The 24,897-nt window shown below is 42.7% G+C and overlaps 1 protein-coding gene across 1 annotated transcript in view; it reads left to right on the forward strand.

Annotated features, from left to right (window-relative positions):
• Positions 1-24,897, forward strand: part of SH3BGRL2 (SH3 domain binding glutamate rich protein like 2) — a 93,306-nt gene that overhangs the window by 12,067 nt on the left and 56,342 nt on the right. Inside the window, exon 2 of the mRNA XM_070796610.1 lies at positions 9,126-9,608. Coding sequence (XP_070652711.1) covers positions 9,126-9,608 — 483 coding nt within the window. The remainder of the gene's footprint in view (positions 1-9,125; positions 9,609-24,897) is intronic.

The raw sequence follows: 24,897 nt of genomic DNA on the forward strand, positions 1-24,897 counted from the left end.
AAAGAAAGCACTTTTTCTGCCTGCCTTCTTTCTCCTTAGGATGATAATCAACGGCAATGTCATCCTTTTGGCTCAGGCAGCCACCCTGCAACGATGAGGCAACAAGCCCTAGGACAGGCCTCGCTACACTGAGGATGGTAGATTGAAAAGTGGAAATGTGTCGTGCATTTTGAGGATACTGCTAGATGTTATGATAAACCTGGATTCACCTCCCTATCCTCTTCTTCTTATGTGATATTTCACATCAAATGTAAACTACTGCTGCTGGAAATTTGTTACATTTAGCCAAACCTACAGCTGCATGTATGTCAACTATAGTTATGGGAACAGAAGTGGATTTTGGACATAGGAAGCCTGTTTCTATTTTAGGCTGATAGTTTGCTATTCAGTATCCCAGAATTCGGTCTCCAACAGAACTTCCTACCCTCAACCTTGACCTCACATACACAGTTGTTATTCCTAAGTGAGGAACAAAGGCAAAATGTAGCAAATTGTAGGAAACTACATACTGATGAGATTTTTACTACTGAAAATTTATTCTAATAAAGCCAGAACAATAATGATACATATTGCAAGTAAACATCAGTTCATACTACAGACATTCTTCCCAAGGACCCATAGTCTTTGTCCCTGCATTGTTCACACAGAGCCACATGCTTACCCATGCTCACAGTTGTGCTTCTATCTAGGACTTTGTTGTTTAGTCGCTAACTTGTATCCAACTCTTTCACAACCCTGTGAACTGTAGCCCTCTCCGCTCCTCTGTCCATGAGATTTGCCAGGCAAGAATACTGGAGTGGGTTGCCATTTCCTTCTTCAGTGGATTTTCATGACCCAGGGATCAAACCTGAGTACCTGCACTAGCAAGTGGATTCTTTACCACTGAGCCATCTAGGACTTTAGTTTGTGCTAAAACTGTTTCTTTCTGTCCCCAACACACATGCTTTGTTTTAGGACTCTTCATATTCCCAGCATCTAGTAGAGTGCCTGATGTCAACCAGGACTTTGATAAATACCAGTGGTATGGAAGTAAAATTGCATTATATCCTCTCTATTAAACAGTTATCAAAGTCACATGCATCTCAGGAATTACAAATATATTAATATTTTCCAGATCCTGAGAGATGATTTCTTTAATTATGAAACATTTAAAGAAATGCAAATTGCTGAGGAGAGGAAGTTTGATAAGTTGCTAACAGACAGCCAATGCTTAAGTGCTCAACAAACTAAACAGACTGGCTTTTAAAAAGCTACATGTTAACCATATGATCCAGCAATCTTATTCCTGGGCATATATCTGGAGAAAACTATAATTCAAAAAGATACAGGCACCCCAATGTTCATTGCAACACTATTTACAATAACCAAGACATGAAATGTCCACCAGCAGAGAAATGAATAAAGAAGAATAGTACATACATACGATGGATTGCTTGGCCATATAAAAGAACAAAATAATGCCATTTGAAGCAACACAGATAGACCTAGAGATTATCAAACTGTAAGTAAAGCAAGTCAGACAGAGAAAGATAAATATATCACTCACATGTGGAATCTAATTTTTTTAAAATGATGCAAATGAAATTATTTACAAAACAGAAACAGACTCACAGATATCAAAAACAAACTTACCAAAGGGGAATAAAGGTGGGGGGGGAATAAATCAGGAGCTTGAGATTGACATATACACACTATTATATATAAAATAGATAATAAGGACCTACTGTATATGACAAGGGCCTCTACTCAATATTAATAACCTATATGGAAAAGAAATCTTGAAAAAAATGAATATATGTATATGTATAACTGAATCACTTTGCTGTATACCTGAAACTAACACAACATTGTAAATCAATTATACCCCAATAAAATTTTTTTTAATAAAAAAATAAAAAGCTACATGCTCTGGGAAGTGTAAATTTGGTTCAAGTAAAATCAGGCATTTCTACCACACTGTTCTCAGGGCAAGAAGAATTTAATGGATTTTTCAAATAAGTTTGGCTTATAACCAGAAAGCAATTAACACTACAAAGACTACAGCTTCATTACATTATTAAGTGCTTCATTTTGTCATAAAGTTAGTGATACCTGGACCAGATCACAGCTCCCCAGTACAGTGAGTGCATTCACAGGGAAGTCTAGTTCCCTGACCTCGTTGTTAAATGGAATTCCACTTAATGCAAAAAAATGCCTTCCCTCTCAAAGATGCTATTTAAATCCAACGGCTCTCATTGCAGTGGAGACCAAGGTAGAGTGATGCCTGCAACTTAAATTGCTTCTAAATAAACTAACTTGAGAAGGATGCAAAGAACTGAGGAAAAGAAATGGTAACCTAATAAAGTACTCTATATTTTTTGTTGCTCTTTAATTTTACTTTCAGGAAAGAGTTGCAAAATTTAAAGGTAAAGACCTCATCATTCTTTTTAAAATCATTATGGCTCAAGGTATTTAAAAGTACTATAAACAAATGTTAATCATTTCCATTCAGTAGACCCTTCAGAACCCTAGGGAAAGTAATAATAAAAAATAACAATTGCTACAATACCACTTTATATTTGTTTAAGCTGACTTTTTCATTTTCTCTAATTATAGCTATATATAAACATTTTCTTATACTTGCTCCGTTGCAATTACTCTAAATGGCCTTTATGCCTAGCATAATGAGAAATTATAATGAACTGAAAACTCATTAGCAATGTATTCATAAGGAATCAAAATAATTTCAGAATTCAACAACAACCTACAGGTAAATTTTTGTTTATTACCATATGGTATTCATTTATAAAGTATCGAGCTAATAATCAAAACATTAGTGTATTGGGAGTTCCTCTAATAGTGCTACCTAGAATTACTCAAGCAATATCAACTTGAACCTTTATTTTGTTATGGTGATATTGTCTCCTGATCTGGAATGTAATCTTGAGGGGTGGGGTGGGGTTGGGGTGTGTGTATATCTATCTATCTATCTATATGAAAGTGAAAGTGTTAATCACACAGTGGTATCCGACTCTTTGTGACTCCATGGACTACAGCCCGCCAGACTCCTCTATCCATGGAATTCTCCAGGCAAGAATACTGGAGTGAGTAGCCATTCCCTTCTCCAGGGGATCTTCCCAGCCCAGGAATCTAACCCAAGTCTCCTGCATCGCTGGTAGATTTTTTCCCATCTGAGCCACCAAGGAAGCCATATCATTTTAAAAAGTTGATTAGGAGAGTCTTATAAGATTATAAAACAAAACAACACAATGAAAAGATTCTTTTCATCAAGTACCTAGCACACTCTTGTTCACTTTTCATCTTCCTGTGGTTACCAGCAGACCTAAAACTTCCTTGGTATAGTTTCAACAGTGCTCCAAGATGCTCACTTGTGCCATTCACCTCTCTTCTAACTTTTTTCAGATTCTAGTGGGAATAAGGTATTGGGGAAATGAAAGTGTTTTCTCCTGTTAGAGAGGCTGGGGAACCCTATTGATTTGGTTGAATATTAACTGATTCAAGAATAATTCCTGGTGTGGAGGAAAGGGAATACTCTAATACTGTTGGTGGGAAAGTGAATTAGAATAGCCACCATGAAGAACAGTATGGAGGTTCCTTAAAAAACTAAAACTAGAATTACTATATGACCTAGCACTACAGCTCCTGGGCATATACCTGGAGAAAACTATGATTCAAAAAGATACATGCACCCTAATTTTTATAGCAGCACTACTTATAACAGCCAGGACATGGAAGCAAACTAAATGTCCATTGATAGATGAGTGGATAAAGAAGATACGTTGCACACACGCACACACACACATATATATAAATATAATATATGGGATGGAATATTACTCAGTCATAAAAAAGAATGAAATAATGCCATTTGCAGCAACATGGATGGACCCAGAGATTATCACACTAAGTGAAGTAAGCCAGAAGAGACAGACAAATATCATATGATATCATTTATATGTGGAATCTAAAAAAAAAAAACCAAAACATACAAACTTATTCACAAAACAGAAAGAAACTCATAGACATAGTAAACAAACTTATGGTTACCAAAGGGGAAAGAGGTGGGGGAGGGATAAATTAGGAGTTTGGGATCAACATATACCCACTATTACATATATGTATAAAACAGATAAACCTACAAGGACCTACTGTATAGCACAGGGAACTATACTCAATATTTTGTAATAGCCTCTATCAGAAGAGAATCTGAAAAAGAATATATGTGCATATGTATATATATATAGGTATAAAAGTTATATATATATATAAAAATAACAGAATCACTGTGCTGTACACCTGAAACTAGCACATTGTAAATCAACTGTACTTTAATTAAAAAAAAAAAAAAAGAATATGTCCTAAATGTTGGTTTCAAGCCTAATTCCTTGCTTTGTGATTTACCTCCAGTTCCTAAACATGAGGGCTGAAACTTTCATCCAATTCAGGGATTGCTCAGTATGACTCTGTTAATTAAGATTTTATTTTATTAAGAATAGGCAGAATGGGCCTGATGAAGCCACATAAAAGCACCGGATGAATTCTCTCATGAAATCCAAGCTGCCTGATTTGACTTTATGCCTGCTTCATTTCTCTAATATTCCTTTTATCTTAAGCATGGCCTCTAAACTTCATTAACATCAAAAAGATTTTGTTAAGCACTTTAATGGAACATGGCACTGTACAAAGAGTCTTATAAGAACCAGATTCTTGTTATTTAGCAAGTTCAAATCACAGACTTAAGACAGAAATATTTATAGGACTCACACGCTTTATGCAAATACAGGCCATTCCTTGATTTACTTTGCATGATTCATAACAGCTAATACTTCCTGAGTCCTAACTATGTCCCAGGCATTGTGTGAAAAGCACTTTCCTTAATCTTCTCCATGAAGTCCCCTAAAAACAATGAAGAAGGGGAGACACTGGCAAGTTACATAAACCTTCCTCAGTTAGTTATTAGTCACTCGGTCATGTCTGACTCTTTGCAACCCTATGGACTGTAGCCCCCAGGCTTCCCTGTCCATGGAATTCTCCAGGCAAGGATCCAACCCAGGTCTCCTGCATTAGGAAGGTCCTTAGGAAGGTCATTTAGCTGTGACACCAATCCAGGTAGGACTCAGAGGCCAGGCCGGTTCTTTAACCACTCTGACCTGCTCCTGCCCTTTGGCTTATAACCTCCTCTTCACAAATCTATTGCCTACTAACAGCCAAATACGCTCACTCAGCATTCACGGCAGCTGCTGCCTGCAGCCGGGGCACAGATTGTGGTAGGCATGGTGTGGTGACCGACATTCCTTGAAAAGTGAAATTCTTGGGTAGCCAGATAGTATTGGATTAAGTGCTGTTAAAAATAGGGCAATCCTCGACTTCCCTGGCGATCCAGTGGTTAAAATTCTGTGCTTCTAATGCAGAGGACGTGGATTTGATCCTTGGTCAGGGAACTAAGATCCCACATGCCTGCCACATGGTGTGCCAAAAAAAAAGAGAAAAGAACAGGGCAGCCCTGACAACACAGAATTATCAATCAGACGCAATTCTACTCTAAAAATAAAATCTGGACAGTTGGGACTCCAGACTGTTTCAAAGAGCTCTTCATTTAATCTGTAAGGAAACCTTAATGAAGAGTGTTTCTGCTCCCTGGCTCCCCTGCAAGCTTCTGTCCTCACTCATCCCCTATTACTCTTCATCCTCCAATTAGGATAGACTAGATCGCTGCCTCTACTGCCTCATTAACCATCAGGGCTCCGGGCTCTGCCATTTGATTTCTGCTTCCACCCTTCTGCTGGAAGTGCTCTCCCAAAGGTCAGCAATGATAACAGACCACCATTATAATAATACCCAGTGGTTCCCGTGGATTTACTGGGCTCCAAACCCCACGGTTGGAGCTTTCTTTACACTGGAAAAACCAGGAGAACCTTAGGGTTGTACTGGATTTGCAGATGGTTTTGGCTTGGTTGGCTCGATTTTTAAAAATCAAGTCAGTATTAAAAGATCAGAATATCTTAGACAAAAGTCTGTATTTTGAGCGGTGCTGCCCAGTTTGCTATGGTCCTCACGGTGAATATATGTACATGTGGATCTATCCGACCTCTCTCATTTATGTCACCTGCCTGACTCCCTACACAAGCAGTATTTACTCTCAGTGCTTTGCATGGATATTCTGGTCGGGACTGTGTAGCTGCCAGGAAAAGAGATATTACACACCTTAAACTTAGAAAATGTTATATGTCAATCATGTCAATAAAACTAAGGAAAAACCCACATTCGCCAGATGGTCTATCATGACTTGTAAAAACCATCAAGTCCTAGACAATGCATGAGCACCTTCTGTGATGTCCAGTGGCCTACTCCATTTTCTGAGCTGCCTTTAAGTTTCAGCCACCTGCTCTATTTGCAGACCTGCCTTGTCAGATCAGCAGTGTATCCTCTCTGTGCTATGATATCCTGGGGCTGATCTTGGACACTTAAATTATATCCCAGATTGCTTTTTACTCTCTCTGTCACTCTCTGGGCCTCAGCTCCATCCTGGCTACTGTGGGTTGCTGGACTGCTGACACTTTGTCCTGCATACAAGCTCTGGAGACAATCTTCTTCACCGAGGGTATTTAAAAACAGAGCGAGCCGGGACCAGAATAATCTTCTCAAAGTATAGTTCTGATCGTATCCTTCTCTGCCTCAGAATGATTGCAAATTAAGTATAAACTTCTCAGTTAAGGCAGCTAGGATTGTAAAAAAAACAGAACCCTACTTGGGGTGACTGAGGTCAGATTTATGACATGGATACAGGAATATTACACAGGCCTCCAGAGCAAAGATCAGGAACAGGCTGAACCATAGAGAGACTGGCAAACTTTCTCTGTAAAGGACTACAGAGTAAACGTACTAGGCTTTGCAAGTTATCTGGTTCCTGGCACTCTGCCAGAGACAATAGGAAAGTAATGTGCTCTAATAAAACTTAATTTACAAAATAGACACCCAGCTGGATTTGACACACAGGCCAGAGTTTTAGGGTCCCTGGGCTTAAGCATTATCAGAGCTCACTGAAACATCTCTGTCATCCTCCACACACCTGCTTTGTTGTTCTCTTCCTGCCAACTACCATCCTTAGCATCTCTGGTGCTCATGTTGGAAAATGGCTTCTGAAAGCACTGACCTTTCAGGTCACAAGCTAAAGTTCAAGTGTTCTCATTCTCTTTCTTAGTCCTCATTTTAAATTCTTCGGGCAGAGATGTGGCCAGGCCTTTCTTGAGTCAGATACTTACCCTGAGACTAATCAGCTGTGGCCAGGAGTTTGGGTCTTGCTTTATGAACCAGGAGGGTGTTGGCACCCCCACCCCCAAAATCTCTTAGATCAAAGCAGAAGAACAGATTCCAGAAAAGGGAAAGGAGTTGGGCAGACAAGTCACTGAGAGTCCCTGTCTGCATTCATTCAAAGCTGTATTTTCAGCATTGTCCCTTATTAGAACCTTGATATTTTTTCTTGAAATAAAACGAACCCCTTGCTGTTCCTATGGACCCTGCATATTCCATCCTGGATATGTGAACTCAGTCGCCTCCTACTCTTTGTGACCCCATAGACTGCAGTTGGCCAGGCTCCCCAGTCCATTGGATTTTCCAAGCAAGAATACTAGAGGGAGTTGCCATTTCCTTCTCCAATATTCCATCCTGTATCCCTTCCATTTGCTAGCAGAAATTCTACTCATCTTTAAAGTCTCTTCTAGAAGGCCATCTTTGCCCTCGCTTTCCTCTTTATATCCACACAACTCTATTGGTACAGTGTGTCTTGTCTCATTGCTATTTCTGTATCAGACTTTTTTGTTTTGCAGTCAATAGATGCTCTGCTGACTGAGGAAAGGACTTACTCAGCATTTCATGCACTCTGGTACCTGTCAGAGCACAGGCTTGGAGTTCTCATTTGTTGAGTTTAACTATATCCTCAAAGCTGAATAATTCCAAATGGAAGAAATTTAGATTTTATAAAATTGCATCACTACAGGAAATATGGTATCGACGTTTAAGAAAATATTTTTCAAGATATAAACATTAATTTCTGCATTTAGGGTAGCCAAATTAAAGTACATGTGGAGAGAGAGATTATTTACAGCCAGCAAAATATATATTTAAAAATGGCTAATAATAAGAAATAAAGTCCCATTAGGATTGTCTTTTCTGTTACCGTAATAAACTAAAAAATGGAATACTACAGACATGATGTCTGATAAATAATAGGGAGGGTTATACACGTGAAGTAATCAAAATCTCTCTAAAAAACAAATGCTCCAAAACCAAAATGCTCCAATGATTATGCAAGATTTTTACCAAAGAGCCAGAGACCTCATCATCTAATCTCTTTCTTCCTAGAACTATTAATTAACATTGTTCCCAGAACTCTGCTAAAACTCCCCTGCTGAAAGGAAGAAAGTAAATACAGTACTGCAGAGAAAACTGGTTCATTCTACAGGAACTGTGAGAGGCTTGCGCTTTTGCGAAACAGAAAACACTTGCTGAAGAACTATTCCTAAACTGTTAGAAACTACCTAAAAGCTTTTTTATTGTAACAGCATCCTCCTGGGAGACTGTGCCGGAATGTGCAGCAGATCTGAAAACAGCACAGATTTGGCTCAAATCTGCAAATATTAGATGCACAGAGCCGAAGCCATTGTGTAGGGAATCGGGGTGGAGCGGGCGGGGTCCTGATTCTCGATGTTGATTAGTAGAATTCTAATTTCGTTTAGGAATTTTTTTTTTTTCCTACAACAATTATTACAGTTTCTCTATAAAAATAAAATATCGGTTGTGCTCTCACCTGGGTTTCTAATTTTCAGCGTCTACCGAAAAAAAAAAAAAAAAAAACCTCGTATTTATTCCCCAAGAATCACCCTTCTGCAATCTGCTGAGCCGCTGGGAAAACAGGAGCGCACAGCCCCACCGCGCCCCCCGACCCCGTTCCCACCGCGGCCACCTCCCAGCCGCCCAGCCCACCCCTCGAGTCAACCGGAGACGGTGGGTCTCCGAGGCATCACTGTTGTCTGTTGACGTTTCTGGGTGTGGGGAATGCTTCAAAACAGTAAACCACTACACACAGAATCCCAGCTCGGACACCGAACCAAGCTATCCTCGCCTAGCTTTCTTTTCTCCCCGGCCTCGTCTCGCCAGGATCCTCGCCACCCCGGCATAGCGTCTCCCCGCGGCCTCGGGTGGCCCTCGCGGCACCTGCGCGCGCCCAGGACGCAGTCTCAGGGACGAGGCGGCGGGAAGGAGCCCGGCGGCGGCCACTCCGGGAGCGGCCCGGACTACAACTCCCATCACGCCCCGCAGCCGGCTCCCTCCCCGGCCCGGCCCCGCCTCCCTACCTCGGCCGGCGGTCGGGCAGCGCCGAGCTTTTATCCGCAGACCGGGCGGCCGGGCGGACTCCGGGTCCTTGCCGACTGCCCCCCAGACGCGAGCGCTGTCCCGGGCAGCAGCGGCGGCGGCGGCGACTCCCAGCCGAGTTGTGCCTCCGCGTCCCCGCCAGCCCGGAGCCCGCGGGGGGCGCAGAAGGTCCGTCCCGACCCGGCGAGAGGATGGTCATCCGCGTGTTCCTCGCCTCCTCCTCGGGCTTCGTGGCGGTAAGCAAGCAGGGGACCGGCCGCGGGCCGGGGTCGGGTCCCGCGGGGAAAGGGGGCGCGAGTCCCGCGGGGCGCGGGCGGCGCTCGCCCCTGTGCGTCTCGGCGCGGCGGGCGGCGGGAGCCAGCGCCCGGCAGGTGATCCATCTCCCTCGGACGACAATGAACGGGGCGGGGAGCCAGGGTGTGTGTGTGTTGAGGGGGGGACCCCGCACTCACCCTACATGTCCACCCTGCACGGTCCGAGAGGGAGACCGGAAAATTGATTCGGCGGGAAGCCCCCGGCTCTAGTTGCGAGGCTCGGGGATTTGGAGAGGGGTAGTCAGAGAGCTTCGGTCGGGGGGCGGGGGGTCCCACTTTCCTTGATGAGCTTGACCGATTTGGGACATTCAGCCCGGTTCCATTTGGTACAGGAACTTGTTAAGCTGCTTGGTTTGCTCACCTAGCTCCTGAATGGAACAAGTTTAAGTGGAACTTGTTCTCCACCCTCTGTGCCCCGCCGCCAAGCACGTTACTTCAGTTTTATACCTGCGCAGAGAGATTCGTAAACCAGGTTTGTCCTGTTGTGCTAGGGTTTTTTGTTTTTTTCTTTTTTGCCTAAGGTGCTATAAATATGTTTACATCTATATGTAAATATGGTGTGTTTGGTTCATCTTCCTCTATGTGCTCAATTTCATCTTGGGGGTATGTAAATTGTGGTCTCTTTAATTATTTTAAGCTATTTTGTTTGGTCCGATGTTCTCGAATTTATTTTTTTTTTAGGGAGAAGTTACATAGCTAGATGTCAGACTTTAAGGAAAAATTCAGTAATAATAGCTCACTGAGTAAGACATGTAGCAGTATGTTTTACATGATTATTAAGATTTGGTTACCTTTAGCTGATTTAAACTGTAGATTTCAGGGGCTCTCTAGTGAGATATAGAGTTAAATACATCAAAACCTATGGTATTGATTGTTTCAAATTTAGTCCGGCCAGTTGGTTGCCTGCCCGGAGACTCAACTAGGTTTTCCCCAAATTGGTTTCAGAAGGCAGGTTCGATGGAGAATCGAAGAAATGTCGTTTGCAACATAACTCTGAAGTTTTTTATTTTAAAAAGAATTAACTTGTGGTAGAAAAAAGGCCCCCTTTTGTATTAGTAACAGGAGGTGGGAAACTCCAGTTTATCTTTATATGCAGGGATGTTCCTGGTCCCCAGACTCCTGATAGCTTTAGTGTTGCTTGCTCTCTGGGGCTGCTTAGTCATACCTGCCTTTTATAGATCCCTCCACCGCTCCACCGAAGCTACACTTCATGTGTTTGGGAACCCATAGAGCTTGTGGATAGATTTTTTTCACAGTCACTCCTTCATAAGTTCTACAAAGCTTTTGGTTTCACTGTCAACTTCCATAATTATTGCAATAGTATTTCATTGACTGGGAAGGGATGCTTTATAGTATTGATATTAAGGAACCTATGTTATCTATGTTGGACAAGTCAGAGTCAAAATTCTGAGGTCATCAGGTGGCTTATCCTTCAGTAGGTAGTATATCAAGAGAGTTCTGGAACCCTGCATCTCTGTTTACTTATTTCCATTAACAAATATTATTGCCTGTCTGCTATGTGCCTTTTTAATTTTTAAATTTAATGATGGGTGTTTTGCACATGAAGCTAGACCTGAGAGAACCCAGGCAGGCTCTGATGAGCGGAATGAGCTTGGTTGAAGTACCTCATCTCTGCCTAAGTTTCATTGATAGAATGAAGAGTTGTGATGAAAAAAGTCAGCATTCCACTCTAGCTTTAAAGTACTTTGGCTTAATTAGTTGGATAAATGCAGATAAATCCTCGTAACAGCTTCTTTCACATTGACAATATACATGCTAGTATCAAAGTGAATTTTTTTTCCCTTTGGTGTTTTACTGGGATTCCCTCCCTGCCCCACCCAGTTTGTGTTCTAACAAGATAAGGTTTGAGCTGGAAGACATACTCTGTTATCATGTACCATATGTACAGCCCATGAACACTAATTATCTATTTTAATGTACCTGATCTTTTTGGGTCTCAGACAATCCTCAGTCACTGAATCTCTCCACTTGTAATATCTCCTGTATCCCTGCACAGTTTTTCTGTAATTAATATATCATTGATACTTTTGGTAATGATAAGTTTCTGCTTGTATGCAAGAATAGTGATTTCTAAGAGATAATGAAGTTGTTTAGGTCAGCTACTGAGCAGTAGAGGCTCCCTCTAGCTTATGGCATTATGTTGTATTGAACTGTGAGGGCATAGCAGGGTTTTCCCTCCAGCAGTGTTGTACTGACCATTGGCTCTGTTTTATCCAGTGGCCAACAATGACCAGCAAGTGCAAGGGAGAAAGAATATTCCTAAGTCAGTTTGGTTTTAGCTGAAGTTGGTTAAACCACACGGAAGTAATGTGACTGGAAGTAGACTTGGCTAAGTAAGTCCCAGAAATTTCAAAAAAGATGCTCTGCCCCAATCCACAATAGATTTAAATAAACTGTTTAGGGAAAACCCTCATATCTTGTTCTGATTTCCCTGAACTCTCCAGCTTCAACACCTAACAGTGGTAATTGTAATAATTAACACCAAAAGGTGATTGCCCTTTTCTCTTCCTCAGCTCTATGTAAAATCTGCTTTTATAAGAAATAAAAGCAATGCCACATTATTATGCTGTGGCTACCTGAAAATAAGATTTCTTATCCAGCTGTCATTCATCTCATAGCGAAGGGCATTTTATTTCAGTCCTAAGAAAATACTGTAGTCATAGAAGTGCTGTTTTAAGACGTCTTGATTTATTTTGGTTGTATACCCAGCAGGGGTGATCTTGGTAACTTTATCCAGGAAATGTATTATTAACATGACTTTTTAAAAAACTCTAATTTGTATTGGAGTATAGACAGTTAACAGTGCTGTGATAGTTTCAGGTGGATGGCAAAGGGACTCAGCCATACATATACATGTGTCTTCATTTGAAAAACATTGAAATCAGCCCGTTATTTCATAGTCATTATTTTATTCATTCAGCAAGCATTTTATTCATTCATCTAAGTGTCTGCTGCTTGCCCAGCTCTGTAAGGACAAGAACTGCCTGGGCAAGGCAATTCTTGTGGGAATTGGAGGAGAGCAGAGGGTGTGGTTTCTGTGTCCTCAAAGAATTCAGGTGGGGATCACGCCGGGAGATAAGATAGGAAAGGTGAAACCACCAGTAATAAAGTACAACCCAAGGACACTTGCCTCTTTCGGGAACATTCTTAACAGAGATAGAAATAATATAGGCGGCAGAGGGATGCGTTGCAGGATGTCAGATAAAGAGGAGATGTGCCAGAAGTCATAAAATATGCATGTGGGAGCCTCAGGCAGATGGCGGAGAGAGGGACTGAGTTGGATTTGGAAACGAGGGGAGAGTGCCCAAGCCCACCTTGTTCAGGCTGGAAGGTGGGCGCCTTAGATGGGAGGGGGCAGGCTGCAGGGTTCCCTGTGGACCTCTCTTGAGGACACGGCAGACTCTGAGTCCGTGAAGTGTTAGCTGCTCAATCGTGTCTGACTCTGTGACCGCAAGGACTGTGGCCCACCAGCCTCCTCTGTCCATGGGATTCTCCAGGCAAGAATACTGGAGTGGGTAGCCATTCCTTTCTCCAGGGGGTCTTCCTACCCTGGGATTGAACCTGGGTGCATTGCAGGCAGATTCTTTATGCCTAAGCCACCAGGGAAGCCCATGATGACAACGTCCAGAGTGCTTAGCGTCTCAGAAATGTCTTCAAAATCTGCAGCTGATGTGCTGTCTGGACCTTTGTCCCTAGGGAGGAAGGTGTGGTCTGATGGGGAGGGACCACTGGGATGTGATTTCAGAAGATTCTTTACCTTCCTGCCTGTCTTGACTGAAATTTCTCCAAAAGGAAGGAAAGCTTTTCACTCTTTGTTAAAGTCCTTGGGCTCCAGTGTTGGGGCTGGCAGAATACCGAGAGAGATTTTCTCGTGAAGTCCAACCGCCTCATGTCACAGAGAAGGAAATATGGCTGAGAGAATAAGTGACCTGTTCTGAGGTCATTTATGTCAGTCAGTGCTGAGCTGAGGATTAAATGGAGTCCCGGTCACCTGACTCCTGAATGTGTTCATTCCTGTGTTCATTTGGCCCCGCATGTATTTGTGCCTTGATGGACTCATTCATACATTAATTAATCACCGAAAACCAACTGAGTACCAGGCTCTGTCTGACAAAGGTCTGTATAGTTTTTCCAGTAGTCATGTATGGATGTGAGAGTTGTACCATGCAGAAGGCTGAGTGCTAAAGAATTGATGCTTTCCAACTGTGGTGTTGGAAAAGACTCTTGAGAGTCCCTTGGACTGCAAGGAGATCAAATCAGTCAGTTTTAAAGGAAATCAACCCTGAATAGTCATTGGAAGGACTGATGCTGAAGCTCCAATACTTTGGCCACCTGATGCAAAGAGCCAACTCATTGGAAAAGACCCTGATGCTGGGAAAGATAGAAGGCAGGAGGAGAAGGGGACGACAGAGGATGAGATGGTTGGATGGCATGACCAACTCGATGGACATGAGTTTGAGCAAACTCTGGGAGATGGTGAAGGACAGGAAAGCCTGGCGTGCTGCAGTCCATGGGGTCTCAGAGTCAGACATGACTGAGCGACTGAACAACAACTAGACTCTGTGAGGTGCTATTATGTACTGGGTATATACCATGGTCAGGAGAACAGACACAGACTGCCTTCATGGCATAAATCAGTGCTGAAGCCCCACAGCTCAGACTTGGACTGTAAACCATTTCACCAAAGAGAATACAGAGCTGATGCTGGCCTGGGTGACGTTTCCATGGGACAAGGTGAAATGAGCCAGACAGCAGTAGTATATCGCTGGATGTTGGAGGGGACAGTCACTGGGAGGAAAAGATACAGAGAAATGGGAAGCAGAGTTGGAAGACGTGGTCCTTTGCCCACAGCTGCAACGCTGTTTTCAAGTGAGGTTGGGAGTGGAGAGGAAACGGAACTGTGCTCAGAGTTGTCTTGCTCTTTTGAGCTTAGAAAGGCGTTTTATTTTGCCTGATTTATAACTATTTGAAACATGCAGAGATCTGTTCCGTCTCCACAGAATTTATCGTGAAGCTTTATTTGTGTAAGGCAACCTTCTAAAGGAATTCCAATGTAAGTCAGGGTGTGACCATGTAAAACAGACTGAGCATTAATTCTTAAGTGACTCTAATCCCAGAAAAAGCTGGTGAGGGTAAGCCTGGACTTGCTAGGATCTTTAATTCAATCCTGAGCCACATGGCAGGGTTGATTGCCATCTTACAAGTGGAGAGGCTGAAGGTAACTGACCTGATTGAGATCATTTGCAGTTGATGGTGAGACCTTGAGTCAGAGTCTGGCTGGCAGGTGGCTCTAAAGCTTCTGGAGCCGAGTTTCTGCACTGTGGGCACTGTCATGTCCTTGATGGAATGGAAGTGCCAGGGATGCTCGACATCCTGCAGTGTCCTGGACAGTCGCCCAAAAGAGCTGCTCCATGCAAAATGCCAGTGGTACCCAACAAGAAATACTGCTGAAGGCTTTTGGTGGCAGGAAGTGTGGAATGACTTTAGGGAATTGGTGGGAGCATATAAGAATATCAGAAAATAAAAGAATAAGGCTTCCCTCATAGCTCAGATGGTAAAGAATCTACCTGCAGTGCAGGAAACCTGGGTTTGATCCCTGAGTGAGGAAGATCCCCTGGAGAAGGAAATGGTAACCCACTCCAGTATCCTTGCCTGGAAAATCCCATGGACAGAGGAGCCTGGTGGGCTGCAGTCCGTGGGGTTGCAAAGAGTCGGGCGTGACTGAGCGACTAACAGACTAACACGGGGACAAAGTTGAAAGAGAATGTCAGGCTGGGAAGACTTGTGTGTTGTTTTTCTATGGCTGCCATTACCAAAGTACCAAAACTGTGGGGCTTAGGCAACAGACATTTGTCTCAAAGTGCTGGAACCTGAAAGTCAAGATCAGGGTGTTGGTCTGATTGCTTCCTTCCAAGGGCTGTGAAGGAGACTGCGCCATGGTTCTCGCCTACCTTCTGACGGTTTGCTGGAAGTCTTTGGTGTTCTTTGGTGTGTAGATTATCCCTTATATCTGTCTTCATGTCCGCATGGCATTCCCCTTGTGTGTATGTCTTTGTCTACCTTTCCTCTTTTTATATTGAACTTCAGCCTACCCTTTTACCTAATTTTGACTTGATCATTTGCAGAGGTCCTATTTCCAAATAAGGTCACATCACAGGTACTATGGGCTAGGACTTCAGCATCTTTTGGTGGGGGGACACAATCCAGTTCCCATAACAGCATGCAAGTTGAGGGTTGAACTAGAAGTACTAATTGATGGCACTTCCAGCCTTTAATTGGAAAGACTACGGACAAATTTCCTGAATCCTAAAGTCAGCATCAGGGTATGAAATTTTAGTCATTGTATACACTAAGGCCCATCACTAGCGAGGGAGATTCTTCATCATCCCAAGTGAAGACCTGACCTCAGTTTTTCTAGTTCATTCTAATTTTTCCCAAATTTGACATCTTTTTTCCGTTCTGTGATATTTTAAATTTATAAATATAATGCAGGGCATGGACCTCTTTACGAAATTAGGGACTTTTAAAAATCTGTTTGCATTAGGACACTTTAAATAAATATTCCATTTCTATTTGAGGAAACTAAATTTTGACAGCTGTTTATAAAAGTATGAGGTGGTTTCCACATCGAAGGAATGTAAGTCTAGTTGTCTTGCTTTTTTCTGTGTTTTTCAATTTTTTGATCAAAACCAGAGAATAATGAAGAAGGCAGTGACAACCCACTGCAGTACTCTTGCCTGGAAAATCCCATGGATGGAGGAGCCTGGTAGGCTGCAGTCCATGGGGTCACGAAGAGTTGGACACGACTGAGCGACTTCACTTTCACTTTTCACTTTCATTCTTCAGAGAAGGAAATGGCAACCCACTCCAATGTTCTTGCCTGGAGAATCCCAGGGACGGAGGAGCCTGGTGGGCTGCCGTCTATGGGGTCGCAGAGTCAGACATGTCTGAAGAGACTTAGCAGCAGCAGCAGAGAATAACTGTTGTGAAACTAACCCCAACAGTTCTGCAGGAAGCAGTGAGATACTACCACTAAAGAACATTTCTTCCTCAGATTTTTTTTCATGTTTAAAAAGTTGCGAAATGAATTGCATGCTTTTTTTTGTCAGTAAAGTTATAAATGGGTAACAGAGTAGAAAAAATCTAGATTAGCTGTGACAAACCTAGAGAGCATATTAAAAAGCAGAGATGTCACTTTGCCAACAAAGGTCTGTATAGTCAAAGCTATGGTTTTTCCAGCAGTCATATACAGATGTGAGTTGGACCATAAAGAAGGCTGAGTACCGAAGAATTAATGCATTTGAACTGTGGTGTTGGAGAAGGGTCTTGAGAGTCCTTTGAACAGCAAGGAGCTGAAACCACTCAATCCTAAAGGAAATCAACCCTGAATATGTTCATTGGAAGGAGTGATGCTGAAGTATAAGTTCCAGTGTTTTGGCCACTTGATGTAAAAAGCTGTCTCATTGGAAAAGACCCTGATGCTGGGAAAGACTGATGGCAGAAAGAGAAGGGTTTGACAGAGGATGAGATGGTTGGATGGCATCATCAAGTCAATGGACATGAGTGTGAACAAGCTTTGGGAGATAGTGAAGGACAGGGAAGCCTGGCATGCTGCAATCCATGGGGTCGCAAAGAGCCAGACATAACTGAGTGACTGAACAACAAGATTCTTAGTGAATGTGTCATTTTAAGAAAAAAATTATTTTTTGCTGCACTGGGTCTTTGTTGCTTTTGCACAGCTCTCTTTAGTTGCAGTAAGCGGGAGCTACTCTTCATTGAGGTGGGTGGGTTTCTAATTCCTATCCACTGTGCCCCTTTTAACATAAAACTTTATTATGATTTAATGATTATATGTGAAAGTTTGAAACACTTTTTTGAAATGTGGATTTGGAAAAAAATGGGATCAAGAAATTATTAGTTTAGCTGCCAAATGTTAATTTTTAAAAAATTTGTCCCCCAAACTCTAAACTCAGAAGGAGACCCTTTTAGGTTTCATCTGTTTTTCAGTACAGACTGCTTTAATAGGTGTTAGTTTAGCTGCAGCGTTAGCCAGAAACTTAAGTTATCATTTAAATCACATTCCTGTGTTCGTTATTTTTCTGTGGTCAACTTTATATTATTTTGTTTATCCATTTTGCAGGGAAGGAGCTTAGCTTTCCAAATTAGAAATTTATTGAAAATTTATTCTTTCTGTAAAATGGTGAATGCTTGTTAACCTGTGAGGGAAATCCTCTGCTTCTGATGATGTACATTTGGCTTTTGGGGTCCTCTTGTAACAAAGTCATTGAACTCTTCTGTTTGGTGTTTTTAAACCAATAGGGATCAGTTCTTACCATTGCCAAGTTTCTGATTGGTGGTTGGGATGGCTGGGGTGGGGGCAAGGGTTGGGGGAGTCGGAGATTGGAAATTGACACCTGCTGCAGCTAAGAGGCTAGGTTAAAGCACTGGTTTCCCTTCTGTCCTCTTCAGAGGCTTATCTGGGTTTTCCTGCCAGTACAGGCTAGTCCCTCAGGACCGGGATTGTGGCAAATATTTTCTTTTTTTTGGCTATGCAGCACGTGGGATATTAGTTCCCCAACTGGGGGAGGGGTGTCAAACCCACTACCCCTACAGTGGAAACACAGTCTTAACCACTGGACCCTCAGAGAAGTCCCAAGACTATAGCAATTTAAAGTTAGTGCTGTTATTTCTTTTACGTTTGATTTTTTTTTTTTACCCGCAAATGCTAAAAGAGAAATCAACCCAGGAAAAGTACTTCATTGAATGTTTCCGTTCCAGACTCATGACAGCTTTGCTGTAAACTGACAGCTGAACTAGATGCTGGCAGAGGGGGCCCCCCACCTATAACCCCAGGGCCCTTTAGGCTGGTATGGCCCCTGGGAGGTGCTGGAGCAGTTTGATTGGTCTCCTACATCTGATCCCTTGTGTTAGCTTTGACAACTTATTTATTCCTGAGAGGACCTGACTCCTTTGTAACTGGCAAAACCCCAAAGGGAGTTTCCTGGAACTGACCCCTGACAGTGGAAGGATAGGAGTGGTGTACGTCGGGGTGTGTCTGCCTTGTTGTGGGACCTTTGTGGGCTCCATGCCAGCATTACAGCCTGGCTCTTGAAACCGGAAATGGAGCTTGGCTCTGACTATGGGCAGAGAGTTCTACTGCTTCAGGATGCATTTTCCACTTCCTAGTAGTAGTCCAGGGGGTTGCTAGGAGTCGGACACAACTGAGCGACTTCACTTTCACTTTTCACTTTCATGCATTGGAGAAGGACATGGCAACCCACTCCAGCGTTCTTGCCTGGGGAATCCCAGGGACGGGGAGCCTGGAGGGCTGCCGTCTCTGGGGTTGCACAGAGTTGGACATGACTAAAGCGACTTAGCAGCAGCAGCAGCAGCAGTGGTCATGAGTAGCCCATATCTGGAGATGGCTTGTTATCACCTTGGCTCTGGTGCCTTTGGGAGTGGAAGGCTAAGCGTGAGAGGTGACTTGCCTGACAGGTCAGTTCAGTGGTGTTTAGTAAATGGAAATGCATGGAGTTAAAGTCAGTAGCTGTTGCTGCACACCGATCTAGTATTAAAAACACAGCAACCAACAAGGTTGCTTGCATAGCACTGTGTATAGCTTGTATAGCTCCCTTATAGCACAGGGAGCTGTATCAGTGTCTTGTGATAACCTATAAGGGAAGAGAGTCTGAAAAAGAATAGAGATATATGTATGTATGTGTAACTGAATCACTTTGCTTTACATCTGAAACTAACGCAACATTGTAAATCAACTATACTTCAATTAAAAGAGAAAAAAGTAAAGTAAAAAAATACACCACCTGTTGTGCATGTTAAGTTGGGGAACAATTTGTAGCTATATCTGATTTAAATCGGTTTATGAATACCGTCTGATTTCAAATAGAACACGTTCAAATGGAAAACAAGACAACAAAGCAAAACAAAAACCCTCAAAGCAACGCAACCAACATAACTTTTGAGTCAGTTTGTTTTCCTTCTGTGGGTTGCCCGAGGAATGGGAGTATGTCTCCATTCATGACATTCCCAAGTGGATTGATGCTTCCAGCTTCTCTGCTTTAGTAATCATGTTCCTTAGGACAGATCCTTTGCCTAAGAATTGGCCATTTCCATAAGCCTGGATTCCCCCCTTGACAGGAGGTTTGGGTTGCACTATCCCTTTATGACAAAAGAATATGTTTGCCAAAGTAGATCTTTGCATTGAATATCTGCTGATTTATTTAATTTTGGAGTCAGTTTACATTCAACTCAAGAGCCTACTTCTGCCTCGTCTTTGGATTATTTACCCCTGGGTAGATAGCACCAGTGCAAGCACATTGGCTACCTTGGTATAGCCTCATGGTTAAGGCGGGGCTTGGTCCAAATCCTAGTCTGCCATTGGTGAGGGATGTGGCATTGGGCAAGGAGTCTCAGCCTCTTCATTTGTAAAAATGGGACTGGAGTGGTACCTTCTGTATAGGATTGCTGTGAGCATCAAAGATTTCTTCAATGAAGTATTCCATATAGAGTGCCAGGTACACAGAAAGTATTCAATGCCTGTTGTCTATTATTTTCATTGTATCATCATCGTGGAGATAGGAGAGCAGCAGTAGTAATAACAGCAGTAATAAAAACATGAAAAATTATAACCCTGAATCGTACAAGATCTTTAATCATAAAAATATTGTGTTCAGTACATAATACTTCTAAACCAAGGGTACACGCTGGTATAATTTTTAGAGAGCTTTTAGTAAATTTAAGTTCAGTTTTTGACTGAAATTTAAATTAAGAGCATTATTATTTGAGGTCATTCCCCAAGCAAATCACTTAATTAGAGTTCTTCTGTAATGTGTGAGCACCATATAGGGACATAGCAGGCTGTGTGCGAGTCATTAAGCCATGTTTATTCACAGCCTACGAAGTGCTTACTGTGATGCAAATGGGCACTGTCCTTTGCTGTACATGGTATGTGATTTTAGAGTCCTCATCTAATTTAAGGCTTCCTAAACTTGGCAAGTAGGTTTCATCCCAAATGGCAGCCCTATCCGATGGATGGTGGCTGCTTGGAGAGCTGGGAGAGGGGTTTGGGAGCCTTGTCTGGGATGAGCTGGGAACCACACAGTGTGATTGATTGTTGATGTCTGCTCTGGCACCAGTGATTGATTGTTGATGTCTGCTCTGGCACCAGAGAAGGTGGCCCGGGCCGGGGCTGGTCCCCGTACTTGGCAGCCCTGTCTCTGACTCTGTGCACATTTCAGATTCATGTAATTGAATGTAGAATGTTTCCAGTCTGTGAGTAAGAGGGAATAGAAATATTCGACAGTGGATTGAATTGATGGATTGTATCCTTTGCAAACATCTACCCTTAAATAAGGGGGTGGCAGCAGAGAAAGGTCAGGATCTCCGTGTTTCATGAAGATGAGTGATACTTTCCAGAAAAGACCATCATGATTCTTCTGACTGTGAAACTGAACACCGAACCTTGATGTGGTGAAAGGTAGGCAGGGTTCTTTCACATCTGGCAGATGGGTACAGGGACGGTGGTCAAAGGGGCTTTGTGGAGCAAGGTGGTGGAGATAAGAGAGGGAGAAAAGCACTGGAATAGATGAGGATCAGCCTGTGCACCCTGCTGAGTCTTGAGCATTGAAAGATCGGGTGAATGGTGAGTGTTTACTCCTGCCCGGCAGTCTTGGACAATTTTTTTCTGCAGGTAATTCAGTCCTTACAGTCACCCTACAGACTGCAGGCTATTATACCCATTTTGCAGATAAGAATATTGGGGACACAAGAGTGGTTAAGTCACATGCCCAGCATCATTTAGCTCAGTGGAACCCATGTCATCTGGTTTTGTGTCTAGTCCATTTTTTGTTACCCCACATTGCCCACCAGAAAAGCCCCGGATTGGAGGCCAGTGAGAACCTGGCCATGCTGACCCAGAAAACTTGCTAGGATAACAGTGTGTGAGCCCAAGGTAACAAAGCCAGGGCGGGGGTGGGGTGAGGTGGGGCAAGACTCCACAGAGCCATTCTAGGGGCCTCCACTCAGCTGTGGAGCAGGTCATTTTAGGCACAGTGTCCTCAGGGCTTGTTTAAACAATGGCTTTGCTTCTTTAGAGACTGATGAAAGCTATCGGGAATGCTGTAGATTGAGGGACCTCCCTGATGGTCCAGTGGTAAAGAATCTGCCTTCTAATTTAGGAGATGTGGGTTCGATCCCTGGTCAGGGGACTAAGATCCCACATGCCACAGGGCAACACAGCCCTTGCACCACAATGAAGGCCCAGCACAGCCAAAATAAAAATAAGTAAATTTTTAAAATAAAAAAAATGTTTAAAGTATGGTTGACACGGGAAGCTAATCTTTCATAATAATAACTGTCATTCACAGCATGTGCAGGAAGTACTCAGGGCTTTGTGTTTGTTATTTGTATTGCTTAAAGGAACTTGGCCTGGTAGCCATTGGAAGTGGAGAGGATGGATTTTCAGCGCAGAAAGACCTGGGTTCAGATTATGCTTCTGGTTCCCCAACTGGCAGTAGAGTTTAGCAGGATAGTTTGGCAAGTCTTTTTATTCCTCTGGACCTCAGCGTTCCCATTTGTAAAGTTGTTGGGAGTTTCAAGAAATGGCAGCTGTCAATAATATTATGAGTTCATTTAAATTTAACAGTAATTCTTTGGTCTTTGGTAAATTTTCAACTTCAAGTGAAACTATTAAGATTTAACTGAAGAAAAGAAATTGTTCTTATAAACAAACAGTAAGTCCTGTATTCCATGGAACACATTCCTAGGAGGACCTGAATTTGACATTGCTCATTGGGGTTAACATGTGCTACCTCATGGCCTGTTTGCAGAGGCTGGAACCCCCTTTTTAAAAAAATTTTTTAATTGGAGGATAATTGCTTTACAATATTGTGTTGGTTTCTGTCACACATCAACATGAATCAGCCATAAGTATACACATGTCCCCTCCCCCTTAACCTTCCTCCCACCTACCACACCTCTAGGTTGTCACAGAGTACCCGATTTGAGCTCCCTGCATCAAAAAGCAAATTGCCACTGGCTATGTATTTTGAATACGGTAATTTGTAGATGGCTGATGGCTGTGCTACGGTCTCGATTTATCCCACTCTCTGCTTCCCCAGTGTGTCCCCAAGTCTGTCCTCTGTCCACATGTCTGTGTCTTCATCGCTGCCCTGCAAACAGGTCCATCAGTACCGTCTTTATAGATTCCATGTATATACGCGTTAATATACAATATATGCTTTTCATTTTCTGACTTACTTCACTCTATATAACAGGCTCTGAAAACTAGGAATAGAACCACCACGTTGTTGCTGTTGCTTAGTCTCTCAGTCGTGTCTGACTCTTTGTTGACTTCATGGACTGCAGCACGCCAGTCTTCCCTGTCCTTCACCGTCTCCCAGAGCTTGCTCAAACTCATGTCCATTGAGTCAGTGATGCCATCCAACCATCTCATCCTCTGTCGTCCCCTTCTCCTCCCGCCTTCAATCTTTCCCAGCATCAGGATCTTTTCCAGTGAGTCAGCTCTTCGCATCAGGTGGCCAAAGGATTGGAGCCTCAGCTTCACCATTAGTCCTTCTAATGAATATTCAGGATTGATTTCCTTTAGGATTGACTGGTTTAATCTCCTTACAGTCCACGGGGCTCTCAAGAGTCTTCTCCAGTATCACAGTTCAAAAGCATCAGTTCTTCGGCCTTTAGCCTTCTTTATGGTCCAACTCTCACATCTATACGTGACTACTGAAAAAACCATAGCTTTGACTGTGCGGACCTTTGTTGGGAAAGTAATGTCTCTGCTTTTTAATATGCTGTTTAGGTTTGTCCTAACTTTTCTTCCAAGGAGCAAGTGTCTTTTAATTTCATGACTGCAGTCACCATCTGCAGTGGATTTTGGAGCCCAAGAAAATAAAGTCTGTCACTGTTTCCATTGTTTCCCCATCTGGGAAGTGATGGGACTGGATGCCATGATCTTAGTTTTCTGAATGTTGAGTTTTAAGCCAACTTTTTCACTCTCCTCTTTCACCTTCAGTTCTTCAATCTTTCACCTTCATCAAGAGGCTCTTTAGTTCCTCTTTGCTTTCTGCCATAAGGGTAGTGTCATCTGCATATCTGAGGCTCTTGATATTTCTCCCAGCAATCTTGATTCCAGCTTGTGCTCATCCAACTGGGCATTTTGCTTATGTACTTAACGTATAAGTTAAATAAGCAGGGTGACAATATACAGCTTTGACGTACTCCTTTCCAAATTTTGAAGCAGTCCTTTGTTCCATGTCCAGTTCTAATTATTGCTTCTCGACCTGCATACCGGTTTCTCAGGAGGCAGGTCAGGTGGTCTGGTATTCCCATATCTTTCAGAATTTTCCACAGTTTGTTGTGATGCACACAGTCAAAAGGCCTTGGCATAGTCAATAAAGCAGAAGTAGATGTTTTTCTGGAACTCTCTTGCTTTTTCCATGATCCAGTGGATGTTGGCAATTTGATCTCTGGTTCCTCTGCCTTTTCGACATCCAGCTTGAACATCTGGAAGTTCTTTGTTTACATACTGTTGAAGCCTGGCTTTGAGAATTTTGAGCATTACTTTGCTAGTGTTTGAAATGAGTGCGATTGTGTGGTAGTCTGAACATTCTTTGGCATTGCCTTTCTTTGGGATTGGAATGAAAACTGACCTTTTCCAGTCCTGTGGCCACTGCTGAGTCTTCCAAACTTGCTGACATACTGAGTGCAGCACTTTCACAGCATCATCTTTTAGGATTTGAGATAGCTCAGATGGCATTCCATTACCTCTACTAGAAGTGAAATACCACATGACTCAACAATCCCACTACTGGACATGTACCCTGAGAAAACCATAATTGAAAGAGATACATGTACCCCAGTATTCATTGCAACACTATTTACAATAGCTAGGACATGGAAGCAACCTAGATATCCATCAATAGATGAATGGATAAAAAGTTGTGGTGTGTATATACAGTAGTATTACTCAGCCATAAAAAGAACCCCTTTGTTTTTATCTTAACAGTTTAAATTTTTTTGAGCAAAGATTTTAAATCCTGGGGGATGTCTTTCTCACCCCGACACATGATCTGGATTTCCCATTCTTGAGACATCAGAAGATTTTTTGGCCTCCACCAAGGCAAAGATCCACTGAAGATGGCTAGTGGTGGCCCCTTCT

The sequence above is a fragment of the Bos indicus genome, chromosome 9 (genome assembly GCF_029378745.1).
Source record: "Bos indicus isolate NIAB-ARS_2022 breed Sahiwal x Tharparkar chromosome 9, NIAB-ARS_B.indTharparkar_mat_pri_1.0, whole genome shotgun sequence".
Taxonomy (NCBI): Eukaryota; Metazoa; Chordata; class Mammalia; order Artiodactyla; family Bovidae; genus Bos; species Bos indicus.